The sequence below is a fragment of the Malaya genurostris genome, chromosome 2, assembly GCF_030247185.1.
Source record: "Malaya genurostris strain Urasoe2022 chromosome 2, Malgen_1.1, whole genome shotgun sequence".
NCBI classification, from domain to species: Eukaryota; Metazoa; Arthropoda; class Insecta; order Diptera; family Culicidae; genus Malaya; species Malaya genurostris.
The window spans coordinates 14,462,713-14,478,930 of NC_080571.1; the positions used below are offsets into that span (position 1 = coordinate 14,462,713).

The 16,218-nt window shown below is 35.4% G+C and overlaps 1 protein-coding gene across 1 annotated transcript in view; it reads right to left on the minus strand.

Annotated features, from left to right (window-relative positions):
* Nucleotides 1–6,306: 6,306 nt before the first annotated feature.
* Nucleotides 6,307–16,218, minus strand: part of LOC131432940 (small ribosomal subunit protein uS12m) — a 108,750-nt gene continuing 98,838 nt past the window's right edge. The window contains exon 3 of the mRNA XM_058599536.1: nucleotides 6,307–6,747. Coding sequence (XP_058455519.1) covers nucleotides 6,386–6,747 — 362 coding nt within the window. The 3' untranslated portion in view covers nucleotides 6,307–6,385. The remainder of the gene's footprint in view (nucleotides 6,748–16,218) is intronic.

Sequence of the window (16,218 nt, forward strand, 5' to 3'; positions counted from 1 at the left end):
AAAATGATTTTTGCTTTTCAGCGAAGAGAAGGCACTCATCGGTCCTTCGGGGGGATCACCGTCGATTTGGCCTTTGTACAATAGAATCCATTCATTTCTTGAAACGTTCCCCATAAATAACGTATCAAATCAAATTGAAGAGAGTATATTCGAAGCATCAATAGGTATAAAAAAGTTTCCTTAAACATTTTAAATTCATAAATGAGAAAATATGTACTTGTATTTTATACAAATACGAAATTGCAGGTGCAAACGACTTTGAAATCGTCGAAGAATGTATGGAAGCTTCAGATCCAGAATCACCTCATCAACAATCATTGGCTCTTGAGCCGGCAACGCAATTAGGGGTGGAAAAAAAGAAAAGAAAAATTCATTTCATAATGAATTACTGAAACGTTGGAGTCAAATGGATGAAGAAATCAGAAAGCAACAAGACTACTTGGAAAGGACTGATGAAAAAAAACTGTTCGAATTAGAATCACGATGAACAGATCTTCTTGAAACATTAGTAGCTAACACAACAGAGATGAAAAATGCTTTCATTACATTTTTAAGCTCCAGAGATTAACAGAGAAATTAGTTAATAATAAAATGATTTGTTCTGACTTACTAACATATTCTGCTATGGCATGCCTTATATGTTCAGCGTTGTCATCATTATCGTTTATAATTGCTGCTTCTTCGGCAATATCTCGATTCTTTTCATTATTTTGCTTATCTATAATCCACTTTGAATTTATACGATCGTCTTTATCATTCAGGAAGTTATGTAGGACACAACAAGCCTTAATGATAAACGATGCATTCTCTATTGTAAAAGGTGATTTTTTTGAGGTTAGGATTTTCATGCATTAGTATTTGCTCAGATTTTTTGAGGTTATGATTTTCATGCATTATTATTTGCTCAGTATGCTCTGACATTTCATCATGAAGCCGAACGATCTGCCACAACGTCGAATTTTCAGTGAATGGGCCCTAGAAAAGTTGACAGAAAATCCGCTTTTTTATCGACAAATTTTGTTCAGCGATGAGGCTCATTTCTGGTTGAATGGCTACGTAAATAAGCAAAATTGCCGCATTTGGAGTGAAGAGCAACCAGAAGCCGTTCAAGAACTGCATCCCGAAAAATGCACTGTTTGGTGTGGTTTGTACGCTGGTGGAATCATTGGACCGTATTTTTTCAAAGATGCTGTTGGACGCAACGTTACAGTGAATGGCGATCGCTATCGTTCGATGCTAACAAACTTTTTGTTGCCAAAAATGGAAGAACTGAACTTGGTTGACATGTGGTTTCAACAAGATGGCGCTACATGCCACACAGCTCGCGATTCTATGGCCATTTTGAGGGAAAACTTCGGAGAACAATTCATCTCAAGAAATGGACCGGTAAGTTGGCCACCAAGATCATGCGATTTGACGCCTTTAGACTATTTTTTGTGGGGCTACGTCAAGTCTAAAGTCTACAGAAATAAGCCAGTAACTATTCCAGCTTTGGAAGACAACATTTCCGAAGAAATTCGGGCTATTCCGGCCGAAATGCTCGAAAAAGTTGCCCAAAATTGGACTTTCCGAATGGACCACCTAAGACGCAGCCGCGGTCAACATTTAAATGAAATTATCTTCAAAAAGTAAATGTCATGTACCAATCTAACGTTTAAAATAAAGAACCGATGAGATTTTGCAAATTTTATGCGTTTTATTGTTTAAAAAAGTTCTCAAGCTCTTAAAAAATCACCCGTTATTATCTATTCCTTTACCAATTCGACTTGTTGAAAGGATAGGGTTTCATCATTGATTTTGAAAATCTGTAAGCAGAGTCTCCAATAACAACAACTGGCGCATTGACACCACATTTGTTTCTTGAGAGCTCATTAATTAATGGGTTTTCCGTTAGATGTTTTTTCAAAAGAGATGATTCGTAAATTTGTGAATCGTTGCATCTTCCCGGACTTCCAACATTTATTTCTTAATCAATTCTTATTAGAATTTGTAGAGAGATATACTATCTAAATGGCAGCAACCTAGGTTTAATGTTGGGTACATAAGAGTACGTGAAACAATACCAGCTTCAAACACAATCAATGAGAATACTATGATATACACACTACTCTTTAAAATTCTAACGAAAATGATGTATCATGTCCAGCGATTTTATGATTGAATTAAGATCGAATAACATGTTCTTCGGATATAATAATCAAAAGTACCTGTAATCAACCAAAGCTAACAAAACCTTTTAAACTTGGAACTCGTTTTTTTTTTGTTCATACCAATGGCCCCGAGGCATTGTGGAAAACCATGTTTGTTGAAACCGGCAATACAATCTTCTATCTTTACTTTCGTTAAAGGAAAATTATTCAGATACAGTGGGGCGAGAGTTACCCAGATTTGTTTACAGAACTCCAAAAGAATAATGCACACTGTAGACTTTCCTATCCCGAACAAGTTTGCAATATTGCGCAACTCCGAAGAGGAACCCAAGCAGTAAAGAGCAACTGCAACTCTTTTTTTCGATAGGTATCGCTTTGCGCAGCCTAGTGTCCATCTTTTGCAAATGCGGAAGCATATTGCAAAGTTGGTCAAATGTGTTACGATGCATTTTAAAATTCTGTTTGAAATACTCGTCTCCATTCATTTGGCAATCCTTTTCCCAAAAAGACTGAATTCGGTTCTGTAAAAAAAATTGAATTAAATCGTCGTCAGTGACACTCAGAATATTATTTCAGAGTGTCAGTAGAACTGTATTGAATAAGCAGTAAAATCCCAGTTTAGTTTCCCCATCAAAATGCGATACTAGGGATAAAAAATCATTTTTTGCTTACTAATGTCCATGGTCGCTCAACGGTAACATCCTCCATAGCTAGAACAAGCAGCTGTTTGTTTCTTATTTTACGAATGCTGTCAATGCAGTTTTTCCTTCTTCGTCTCTGATCACGGATCGAACAGCAATATAAATTATAAAGCTGGAGCACTGAATCGTTGATTACTAATGTCGTTTTCGCTTGAGAAAACTGAAACTGACCCAGGGTAGTTTCATCAAACAGACACTTTTCACTAAACTCTGTTGATTTCGCACTTAGCAACGGGGGTTTTAGCAAACCTGATATAAAAATCAGGTTCGAAACTGACTCGATTTTCAGTTCAACAACGTTAAAACTAGGTTCGAAACTAGCTTCAAACAAACGGTTTGACAGCAGTTAGGGTGGAAACTGGGTTAGGTTTGCTATCAAGCGAAAACGACATAAAAAAAACGCAGCACAACTGCTTAATTTCTGTGTTAAAGACATGTTTGCACTTTGATTGTAAACAATTTCAATAACAAACAGTATGTCATGCGTATAACATAATCCAAGTGTGAAACGTTCGGTTTTAATTTTATATTATCATCGTTAAAACGTGTTATTTTCTGATAGTGTGAACATAGTATAAATAACATGATATAATTGTCAGTAAAGCACAACCCTGCTAGCATTTTCCGTCACTTTTCGACTATGTCAATGATGCCAATCGACAAGCTGTTCAACAACAGCTGTTTTCCATCAAAGTAGCCATGTAATCATAATAAAACAAAACTGGAAACTGGTACAACCAAGATGATTTTTTGGTCATTTGCTGCTCAAAAAATTTATTTCTTTTAAATAGCCAACGTTTTGAAGCGATAAACCTTCGAAACGTTGGCAATAAACGTGAACCGGTAACATCATCCATAGCTAGTACGAGTACCTGGTTTATATCTTATTTTCCGGAAGTTGTCAACGTTCTTTTTTACAGTTTTGTGGAAAGCTTGAAGCCGGAAATGCAATCTTTAATTTTTTCTCTGTAGATTTTCCTATTCCGAAGTATTACAAACTATACTACGAACTTTCCGGAACCCAAAAAGTAAAGATCAACCGGAACTTTTTCTTGAAGAGTGCTTAATTTCTGCGTGGTAGACATTTTTGCAGTTTGCATCTGAACAAACTCAATAACAAACCATATGTCATGCGTATAACGTAATTCAAGTGTGAACAGTTCGGTTTAACTTTATATTATTAATGTTAAAACATGTTGTTTTCTGCAGGCGTGAACACAGTATTAGGAAATACAAATTTCGTTTAGAAAAACGAAAAGTTTTCCGGATAAACAGTATGGTTATTGTTACGATTCGTTTGTCGTTTTTGCTCGATGCCAAACCGAACCCAGTTTTCATCCTAAGTCCTAACTGCTATCAAGCCGTTTGTTTGAAGCTGGTTTCGAACCTAGTTACAACGTTGTTGAACTGAAAATCGAGTCAGTTTCGAACCTGGGTTTTATATCAGGTTTGCTCAAACTCGCGTTGCTAAGTGCGAAATCAACACCGTTTCGTGAAAAGTGTTTGTTTGATGAAACTACCTAGTTTTCTCAAGCGTAAACGACATTAGTTTAGTGAAATTTTAACGGAGACGAAATGTTTTCTTACAGGCACAGGCACGACGCCTACTACAATCGTTTTCCAGATAAACATCATTATTATGGTTACTATTCAGTAAACTCATGGTGTTTTTGAACTGCTAACTATCAAATGTATGGATTTAATGACGTTTGGGTTGGAACTGGGGTAGCCTTGGCTTCAAGCGGAAAATGACATCATGTGATGCAAACGCCATTAGAAACAGACAGAATGGCCACAAAATCAAGTCTTCAAGTAGTTTTCACTATCAGTTGTGCTATGTATTATTGAAACCAACGTCGTTTATTTCAACGAAATTACTATACATTTGTTTAGTGAGGAATGATTGAATAAAATTTGCAACTATACATTCTGTAGAATAGAATAGACGCTTTTAAATCTCGATCCTAAGATATAGATATTGATAGCTTAATAATGCAATTTGTGTCAATACTGTTCCAGAGCTTTTCGAACGCATTGAGTTTTATAAGTACGTCTTCTACTAGAATCTAACCGACTGAATATGAGGCAACCCAGCTGCCTATACAACTTCGAATGTTTACAAATATACATACAGTCATGTTTACAAAAACTGTAAAGATCCGCCCTCCAGCTTTAACAATTTCACGTGAAGGAGTTCATGTTAGTGTTCGGAATTGAACCACAACTAAGCCAACATTCGCTGACCCGGAAAATCGACCATTCTAGAACAAAATGTCGTGTCCTGTTTCACACGAGAACATTAGAGTGTGGATTTTCACACCTTTCAATTTTTTTTTCATCGGATCTAACGGGTTTCCTACCCATTTAGCAGAATGATGGGAAAAGGATTTCAGAGGCTCATCTTTTATCGATGATGAAGTACAGTACGGAGGAAAAAAGACGAGAAGCAGATTACTTCCAGGATTTGCAAGTAACAAAATAAAAAAACTACGAAGGTGTTAATGTGACATTTTCTCGGCAGAAATGGTTCCCTTTCTTCGGATGCAGATCGTGTTGACTGCAGCATCCTTTCCCTTTTAACGTTTTGATGGATAAGCACGAAACAAGGAAAATCGCAGCGTTTTTTTTTTCGGTCTATCATGATTCAAGGAACTGCTTGGTTATTTGCACGAAAGCAGAATCGAAGAAGGATTTATTTGTTTTTTCCACCTAATCCGGTCCAAAGTTAGACGTACAATTATGGTTTTAGCCAAAACAAGGCATGTAAAACAGTAAATCTCCTACGGACAAGATACGGCCCAGTGTTGGCCGAGGTGGGTGTCACCGAGGTGTAATTTTACGAGAAATGGTATTTGAGTAGCAGACGATTTCCAGAATAGATCATTGACTCAATGGGTTTACACTTTTTTTTTCTTGCGAATCCATAGCCGTTTGGTTTCGAACGGAGCGATAGAATTATAAGAAACAAATCCCTGTTCGACATTTGTTCAGATGCTGATGATATAACGATGGGAAATTGAGCTTAGTCATCTTCCAACAACGATTTGCAAACATTTTCAACTGAGACAGTGAACCGGTCGGACATCGATTTACGCGTGTAATAGAGTTCTCTTCCGTGAAAATTGCTTTTTCTACCGAACAACCGTCACCTTTCTTATGCAAATCAATATAACTGAAGGTACAAATGGACCAGTGATTTGGCAACTTTCTTTCAGTATTTTTCAACTTTTGCGCCATTGTTTGATATTTCTGCATTTCGGTTGACCGATGTGGTTTTGGTCATTCGGTTTCTTCTTAAACCTCAAGTAAAAAAATTGTTGAGTCACCTTCTTCGGCAACTCTTTTGTGTTCTCCCGTTCCAACATTGTCAAGAACATGATTTCTTGGAAAAACTTACGTTAACAACGAGGACGGACCTTCTTTCAGTTCTATTTCGGCTTCCACAACGAGCAAAATTTTAAATTTTTCCTACACACATAACTCTTTCATAGCCTTTATTGGCGGCCTTCCGACTTATCATTTTGCCGAGATCTCTCACTTCTGCTTGATCACGTGCGGCAGATCGTATTTTCCGCGAACACATTTCAGCTTTACACCGGGCAGATCCTGCATCCGTCCAACCCGCACCAGCACGATGTTGTGTTCCTGCAGGTTGTGACCGATGCCGGGAACGTACGCAACCATCTCCTTTCCGGTGCTGAGCCGCACCAGGACACACTTTCGGTTGGCCGAATTGGGCTTCTTCGGTTTCTTAATCAATGTCTTGAGAATAATTCCCTTGGCAAAGGGTTTACCGTTCAGGGGCTGCCTCGGGGGACGCACCTTGAAGTGCGGTCCGGTGCGATGCATCTGGTTTAGCGTGGCCATCGTGCCGCGCTGCAGGAACGATGAGAAAGCTGAAATTGAAATAAAAAAAAAATATAGAGGAAAGAGCACGCGTTAGTGAAATCTGGTTAAGGGCAGCTGTTCCTGTGAAGGATTGGACAAATTTTTGTTTGATTGGCAAAGTTGTAGAATCAATTATTCAGATGGACGATCACAGCTTGAGATTGAGTCAAATTAACGCCTGCAAGATGACAAAAACTGATCCATTCTAGTCGCAATTTTCCTTCATTGTTTGATTGTCAATTAATAAGTAAGTCCGAACATCAAGCAGCTTTGTTAAAACATCCAATAAAAGTCTTCAATTTGTTTCAGCATTGTAGTTTCTTTGGAATAATGATTTCAATTGTTACTTTACGTTTCGTCTTCGACGCGCCGCTAGCAGTTTGAATTGAGTTACTAGTACATCATAGCAATTCCACTTGAAACACTAGTCGGATGTAAAGTTTGATTCTATACTTGGACATTTATTTCACCTTTGAGAGTCACAATATCATTTGGGCCTAAATTGATGTCCCAGCAGAAAAAAAAAATACATTTTCAGACAGCAGTACTGGGAGGTACCACCGTAATAAAATGTCACTGCAAATTCAGTTGAATATAATTCAAATCCAATTTAAGCGGGTAGGAAACAAATCGCGTCATGTTTTTAGAGTTAAGGGATTGACAACGCGTATGGAATTAACGAAGATAATCGCAATTTTCAAGACTTATTTCTACTTCAAGATGGCAACATAAGGCAAAGGCAGTTTCGAGTGTTCAGTTTTTTTTTTGAGGAGCAGTCGAACGGAAATTTGTGTAATATTTCTAACAAAAAAAACGTTATTTATTATCTCACTATCTTTTGCTATCTATTGTCCATATTGTTGCCATTGTTATTGTTTTCAGTGCGAACTTAGGTTTAAGTTTTAGCATTGGTTTTGGACTTTAATATAGTACTAGTTTGGTATTTTAATTAAAGATTTGACTTTGATAATAGGTTTGGTTTTCCAACGACTTCCACTTCAACTTTAACCTCGACTTCGAATTCATTCATCGTCCTCGACATTGACTTCGATTTAGATTTTGACTCCGAAGTCAACTTTGATCTCGGCTTCGACTTCGATCTCGGTTTCGATTCCAATTAAGGCTTGGACTCCAACTTTTATTTTGAAGTTGATGTTGACTTCGGCTACAATATGAACCTTTTGACTTTTTTCAATTTTTATGATTTTTGATTAATTAATTTAATTTATGATTTTCTATCTTTTTGTTTTTGATATTTGATTTTCGATTCTTTAATCTTTCAGTTTTTCTTGAAATTTCGATATTTTGAAATTTTATTTCTAATGTTTGATTTTCGAGTTGAGTTTACTGTTCTGAGTTTCGAGTTAAAGTTTTTTGTTTTTGCCTTTCTCATATAGAAATGCTATACAATCACTGCAAAAACCGACTTTTGAACCGAGGTCCGGAGAGCCGAATGTCATATACCATTCGACTCAGCTCGAGGCGCAACTCTCCTTTTCATGAAAGGATTCATGGTCACGGTTCCATACAAAGTTCCTGAATTCATTTGGATCCGACTTCCGGTACCGGAATTACAGGGTGATATGCACCAAATATGTGAAAATAATGTCAACCTTTTTACTCGGAGATGGCTGAACCGATTTTCACAAACTTAGATTTAAATGAAAGGTCTCATAGTCGCATACAAAATTCCTGAATATGATTTGGATCCGACTTTCGCTTCCGGCATTGCAGGGTGATATGCACAAAAAATGGAAAAAAAATGCAATAAAAATGTGAAAATAACGTTACTCACTTTTCTCGCAGATGGCTAAATCGATTTTCTCAAACTCAGATTTAAATGAAAGGTCTCACGGTTCTATGCGGAGTTCCTGAATATCATTTAGATCCAAATTCTGATTCCGGAAAAACAGAGTGATATGCATAAAAAATGTGAAAATAATACATCAAAAATGTGATAATAATGTCACTCACATTACTCTGGGATGGTTAAACCGATTTTAACAAACTTAGATTCAAATGAAAGGTCTTATGGTCCCATACAAAGTTCCGAAATATCATGCGGATCCGACTTCCGGTTCAGTAATTACAGGGTGATATATACCAGAAATGTGAAAATAATGTCACTCGTTTTTTAGATTAGCATCACTCATACGAATAGGCAACGCAAATGTAAGCACTAGTTTGGAAAAATGATGCTGACTGTGTGACATAAACACTGAAGCATGCTTTTGTGAACTATTCTAATCAATCTGAATCAATTGATGTCAAAATTAGTATCCGAAATTATTTAATAAAAGTATGAAATATATTTTCATGAAAGAAGAGAAAGGCATTATCCCACCACTAGGTGGATAAGGAAGGGTTTTTTTTGTGTCAAATAACAAGTATCAAAGTATACCTTTCACGTTCCAAAATTCCAATATATTGTTTTTTTATTATCAAAGTTCAAGGTTCTAGTATCAACCTCTACGTCCCATGTTCTGATTTTCTAACTACGAGTTTCAAGTTTTACATTCCATGTAGCCAATTTCAAGCTCTAAATTTTTGGTTTGAAAATTCAAATTCCCGTTAAGCGTTTATTTGAAATTTCATGTTTGGTATCAATTTCCAGTTTCTTGTATTATGTTTGGAGATATCAAATCTCCAAACATAATACAAGCTTTAAAATTGAAATATTTTGTTGAAGCTGTAAGATTTAAGTTTCATGATTTTAGTTTCCAAATTTTTAAAATTCAATTATTAGTTGTCAGTTTTGAATTGAGTTTTTACTTTTGAGTTTTGTTTTTAGTTTTTGGTTTTAGTAATTTAGTATTTAGTACTAGCTGAATTACCCGGCGTTGCTCGGAAATGTTTCGTGAAGGGAAGGTCGAAAAAAATTCTCGAAGTTGTCCTTCTTAGTGAAATACTCTGATTGTATTGAAACATAACTTAGATGGAAACCCGATTAAACAATACTTCGTTCATGTTCAGATTGCGAATATTCAGTGTCCCATCTCAGATCTCACAATAATCATAATGTTCATGGTATTCTAGACAAACCTCACTTAGTTGCTAGAAATATACTGTACTCGTAAAGAAGTACCAATTTTTCATAAAACCCGAGCAATGTTTTCTTTTCACTTCCCATATTCGGGGCACTTACTCCACTCTCTCACCCTCTAAATAACCTTATAATCTATTTTTATTTAACTTACTTTTTGTCAGTGAACTTACTAAATGATTACCCTGAGTAGTGTAGAAAGTATCTGTGCTTTTCAAAAAATATCGATTTCCACGTTTGGTAAATGTGCCATACTTGATGGCGATTCGTTTTGTTGTTTTGTAGTTATGCTGAGACTTGAATACACTTACGTTCATAGGCAGACAAATATTATTTTCCCTTAGTTCTTTGAATTCCCCGGCAAAATGGAACCAGATCTTTTGAAACTAGCTACATCAACCCCCACATATATCATAGCTAAGGTATGGAAAATGTTTGCATGATCTTCAAAAATTATCGATTCTTGTCAAATTTTATGAATTTTTTTTTCAAAGCAAGAAGAGCAAGAAGTACATGTACCAGGTTTGATAGCAATCCGTTAATTAGTTTTGAAGTTATGCCATTACAAAAATTACACCCTCCTATTTAAAGGCACTTGCTGCATCCATCCCCCATTAAATTATATCTACGGTATGCAAAATGTTTCTAAGATCTTCAAAAAATATCGGTTTTCATAAAATTATATTAATTTTTTCATGACCCCTCCTTGGTGATGACACTTGCTACGCTCCCTCCCCCCATAAAAAACGCTTATGACCTTCTCTGAAGAGCAAGAAGTACATGTGCCAAGTTTGATAGCAATCCGTTCAGTAATTTCGGAGTTATGCCATTACAAACATTACACCCCCCTTTTTAAAGGCACTTACTACATCTACCCCCCATATAATCATATCTAATACATGCAAAATGTTTCTATGGTCTTAAAAAAGTATCGATTCTCGTCAAATTAGACAAATTTTTTCATGACCTCCCCCTGTTAAGAACACTTACTACGCTCCCTCCCCCATTAAAATATCCCTATGACCATCTCAGAAGAGCAAGAAGTACCTGTGCCAAGTTTGGTGACAATCCGTTCAGTAGTTTTGGAATTATGCCGTTTTAAACACTACACCCCCCTATTTAAAGGCACTTGCTGCATCCACCCCCCATATAGTCATATCTAAGGTATGCAAAATGGTTCTACGGTCTTCAGAACGTATCGTTTCTTGATTTAATATTTAGTATTTAGTATTTATTATTCAGTATTTAGTATTTAGTATTTAGTATTTAGTATTTAGTATTTAGTATTTAGTATTTAGTATTTAGTATTTAGTATTTAGTATTTAGTATTTAGTATTTAGTATTTAGTATTTAGTATTTAGTATATAGTATTTAGTATTTAGTTTTTAGTATTTAGTATTTAGTATTTAGTATTTAGTATTTAGTATTTAGTATTTAGTATTTAGTATTTAGTATTTAGTATTTAGTATTTAGTATTTAGTATTTAGTATTTAGTATTTAGTATTTAGTATTTAGTATTTAGTATTTAGTATTTAGTATATAGTATTTAGTATTTAGTATTTAGTATTTAGTATTTAGTATTTAGTATTTAGTATTTAGTATTTAGTATTTAGTATTTAGTATTTAGTATTTAGTATTTAGTATTTAGTATTTAGTATTTAGTATTTAGTATTTAGTATTTAGTATTTAGTATTTAGTATTTAGTATTTAGTATTTAGTATTTAGTATTTAGTATTTAGTATTTAGTATTTAGTATTTAGTATTTAGTATTTAGTATTTAGTTGGTTTAAAATAGTTCTTTTTTAAATTTTCATGTTGCAATGTTCAATTTTCGGTTCTCGATTTTGAAATTTCAGTTTTTAATATTCAGTTTTCAATGTTTAATTCACAATTTTCAGCTTCCATTTGTCAACATTAAATCTTCCATTTTGAATTTTGGCCGAGTGTCTTATACCATTCGACTCAGTTCGCCGAGATCACAAAATGTCTGTGTGTATGTGACAAATAATGTCACTCACTTTTCTCAAAGTTGGCGTGACCAATCTTAACAAATTTAGATTCAAACGAAAGGCCTTCTGGTCTTATAGATTGCTATTGAATTTTACCCCGATCGGACTTCCGGTTCCGGAATAACAAGGAAATATGTGCAAACTTATTCAAAAATGCGCACTCAATTTTCTTGGAAATTTCTTAACCGATTTTCACAAACTAAGAAGCAAATAAAAGGTCTTGAAATTTTTTAAAATTCCCTGAAAAGTAATCCAGATCTGAATTCCGGTTTCGGTATAACAGCGCGATTGGTGAAAATTCTCAATTTCATGAATATTTTTCTCAAGTGATGGCGAAGCGAGGTGCACATTTTAACAAAATTTACTGCTAAATTCATCTAGTTAATAGATCTTGTTAGTGAATATATAAAACTTCTTTGAGGCTACTAGTTGCCGGTTTCCGCTTCCGAAAATACCAATAACAGTAAAGCAAAGCTCCAAAAACGTGAGCTTTCTCAGCAACGGTTAAACCGATTTTCTCAAATCATAATTTAAATTAAAGTCCTCATTGTCTTTAAATATACTGTGCAATTTCATCCAGATCCGGCTTCCGGTTCCGAAATTGTAGGGCGATGAGTGTCAAAACATTTAAACCGGTCGGTACGTGCGGCTTTGCTCCGTCCGCAGCGTGCTTTGTTCAATTTCGTATAGCGTGCAAGGTTGCCACATTTAAATCTATATTTTTCAGGCGAAAAAATGTAAATTTGTGAATCTTTTATTCAATTTGTACCTACTTGTTAGTGTTATTACAAAATCATGATAACGATGTTTTTCTATAAAAGTACACTCAAAGCCTTTCTCATATAGAAAGCTTATTCAATCACTTGAAAAATTTACCAGTGGAAATTGACCCGGAGGGCAAACCCTTACAATATAGGTATTTTCGGAACGGGATTGATAAGTAGATGTCGGAAAACGATTCAAGATGGCGACTTCTGGTTTCTTGATATTCCTTGAAAACCTTTACAATGTGGGCATTTTCGGAACGGGTTTGATGAGTAGATGTCGAAAAACGATTGTTAGGGTGGTTCTGAAATTCACAATGGCAACTTCCGGTTTCTTGATATTCTTTGAAAACCCTTACAATATGGGTATTTTCGGAAAGAATTAGATTTTAAAACGATCACAAACATCTTTCTTTTGGGTACCTACACACCAAATCTGTTCTGAAAATATCCATATTGTGAGTATTTTTAAAGAATATCAATAGAGCGGAAGTGATCATCTTGGATTCAGAACGATCACAAACATCGTTTTTATGGCATCACATCAAATCCTTTTCGAAAATACCCATACTGTAAGGGTTTTCAAGGAATATCAAAAACCGGAAGTCGCCATCTTGAATTTCAGAACTATCTTAAACATCGTTTTCCGACGTCTACTCATCAAACCCGTTCCGAAAATACAATCATTGAGGGTTTTCAAGGAATATCAAGAAACCGGAAGTCGCCATCTTGAATTTCAGAACCACCTCAAACATCGTTTTTCGATATCTGCTTATCAATCCCGTTCCGAAAATATCCATATTGTTAGAAGTTGTAAGCAATATCAATGAACCGGAAGCCGCCATCTTGGATTTTGAAACGAGCGCAAACTTCATTTCCTTGCACTTACTCTTCACATCCGTTTCGAAAATAGCCATATGATGGTTTCTACATTCATTACACAAAACTTTTTACCTTTTATTATAAATATAAAAAATAGGTATAGAATTCGCTCAAACTTTAGAAAAATTTTCCGAGGCCCGGAGGGCCGAATGTCATATACAAATCGATTCAGCTCGACGAACTGAGCAAATGTCCGTATGTGTGTATGTGTGTGTGTCTGTATGTGTGTTGTCAACTAAGAGGTCGAGATCTCAGAGATGGCTGGACCGATTTTGATCAAACTAGTCGCTAATGAAAGGTCCCCCCGTCACCCAGAACGCTATTGAATGGTTTTGAGATCGGATGTTTACTTTTTGAGTTATACGAAGTTTTATTTCAAAATTTTCACTTTTTTGAAGGTATCTGTCACAATTGACCTTGAAAACAGAATATATTTTCAGACTTAGATTCCGCACGGTAATACCTATCCAACAAGCCATAGATTGTTAAAATCCATCCATTTTTAACGGAGATATCGAAATTTTTGTGTAAGCGACTTTTTCCCCTATTCTAGCAGTAGAAGTTTAGAGCGCTGTCTGGCAAAGAAATGCTTGGGAGCAACATAAAACACGATTTTTTATACTGTTACATAGATTTGTTTGTAAGTACCCAAAAGACTGTGTAAAGCATGATATTTTGCCTCCGACCGATTTTAGCACGGTTCGTTTTTGGCAACATAATCGTTCGAATATGCCATATGTAAACCAGATGATGGCAGAATTTTCGAGTTGGAAGCAATCCCATAATTATATTGATTTTAACTACTTACAGCAATAAATTCTGGAAGAACATAACAGCCATATACCATTCGAATCAGTTCGTCGAGATCAGCAAATGCGAGTGTGACAAATAATTTCACTCCATTTTTTTCGGAGATGACTCAACCGTGTTCTACAAACTCTGATTCATATGAAAATTCGTATCCTCCCAAACATGGTTCCTGAATTACGTTGGGATCCGAATTTTGGTTCCGATACTACAGGGTAGCATGTGAAACGAAATCAAAATAGTGTTACTACTTTTTCTCGTAGATGACTGAACTAAGATTCAAATGAAACTATGAAGGAACCAGAAAAAATTAAAATGAAAGGTCTCAAGATCCTATGGAATATCTCGCTTTTTAGTCAAATCCAACTTCCGATTCCTCGAAGATATCTACATTGTTTTTTAAACATTTTAAAACAAATGTAAATTATACATCTACTCAGGTGAATTTGTCTGACTTCGGCTACACCGAATTTCGAATTCCGGTTCCAGTATCGAATCGTTTCTTAAAGCTCAATCGTTTTCTCAGAGAAAGCCGAATCGAATTTCAGAAACAAAAGTTCAAATTAAAATAAATCCAATTTTATCCCATTCTGACTTCCGATTCTGCAATTATGGGATGATGAATTTTTAAAATTCAAACCGATATAGAAAATGACAATCCCGAGAAGCTTTAAAGTTGGACTTAAAAATATTGCAATTTATTCGTCATATGGCCATACGAATTGGTTTGGGTTATGCTGGTTCCTGAATACCGGCTCTGGAAGTACCTTAAATTATCCTAAACTCTAAAGTGGAAATTATTTCGACATATCATGGATTGTTTAATCGATTGTTACACTTTTAGATTCAAATCCGATCCGATTTGCTGTTTCGACATTGACATTGAGTGATTAATATCGAAAATTGCCACTTAAAACGACGGACATTAGAATAATGTCATGAAAACTGAAACACCGAAGAATATTCATGCAAAAAACACATGCGGATTGATAAAAAAAGGTATCATCTTACTGCTAGGTAGATTAAGCACGTTTTTACAAAGTAAATCCCAAATAAAGTAAACTTTTTTTACGAACTACCTCTTTTTACGAACCTCCGTTTAGTTCGTAAATGGTGGTTTCGGTGTAATATCATAAAAAATCTCATACTCCCACAGGTTGCTATTGAATTTTATCATACAAAATAGGGTAAAATTCTTCTAGATTTGGCTCAAACTGATTTAATTTGTAGGCTATATTAGTTACTTACTAAACGAACCGACTTCGGCTATACTGTGCCAAGTTCCCGGTTCCAGATGTACCGGAAATAGCGGGTAAAAACTTTAAAACGAGACTCACTGCGAACTACTCGAATCAATCTGAGCGAATTTGTTTAAAAAATGAGCCAAAATTCATGTCAGACATTATACTAATTAAACAAGGTAGAACTGTTTTAATGAGACTGTGTCAATGACAAATGAAAGGCCATATATCATCACTAGGTGGATTGAAAATACGTTTTTATTGTAATTGTTATTGGCTTAGGAATGAATAACAAAACAAACTGTACTAATAAAATGAACAAAGACACAGTTCCCCTATTCTTCATGAAATTAAGAACACTAGATTGAAAAATTAACAATCAACTTTTTTTCTGGTAAGAACTTTCACTATTAAAACTTATTATTTAAAGAATCTCGTAAGAAAAGCTACGAATTTCTTATTACTTTTCAAAGAATTCCTTGTTCTCTACGACGAAAGCTTCCCACAGCTACGGTTACGAAAAATCTAAGCGAAAACAAGAAATGGCCTGCCTTTCCCATGCCGTTGCAACGGGTCTAATTGGATGCAGAAGTAGATGCACGTGTGCGTCATCGAAGCCGATCATTGTTTGCGGTGTTATTTTTGCGCCTTCTCTTTTGCATCCAAAAACATATACGCATATGCATTCATTTGGGGCGATATGAGATTCCGACAGGATTTTCTAAATTGATTT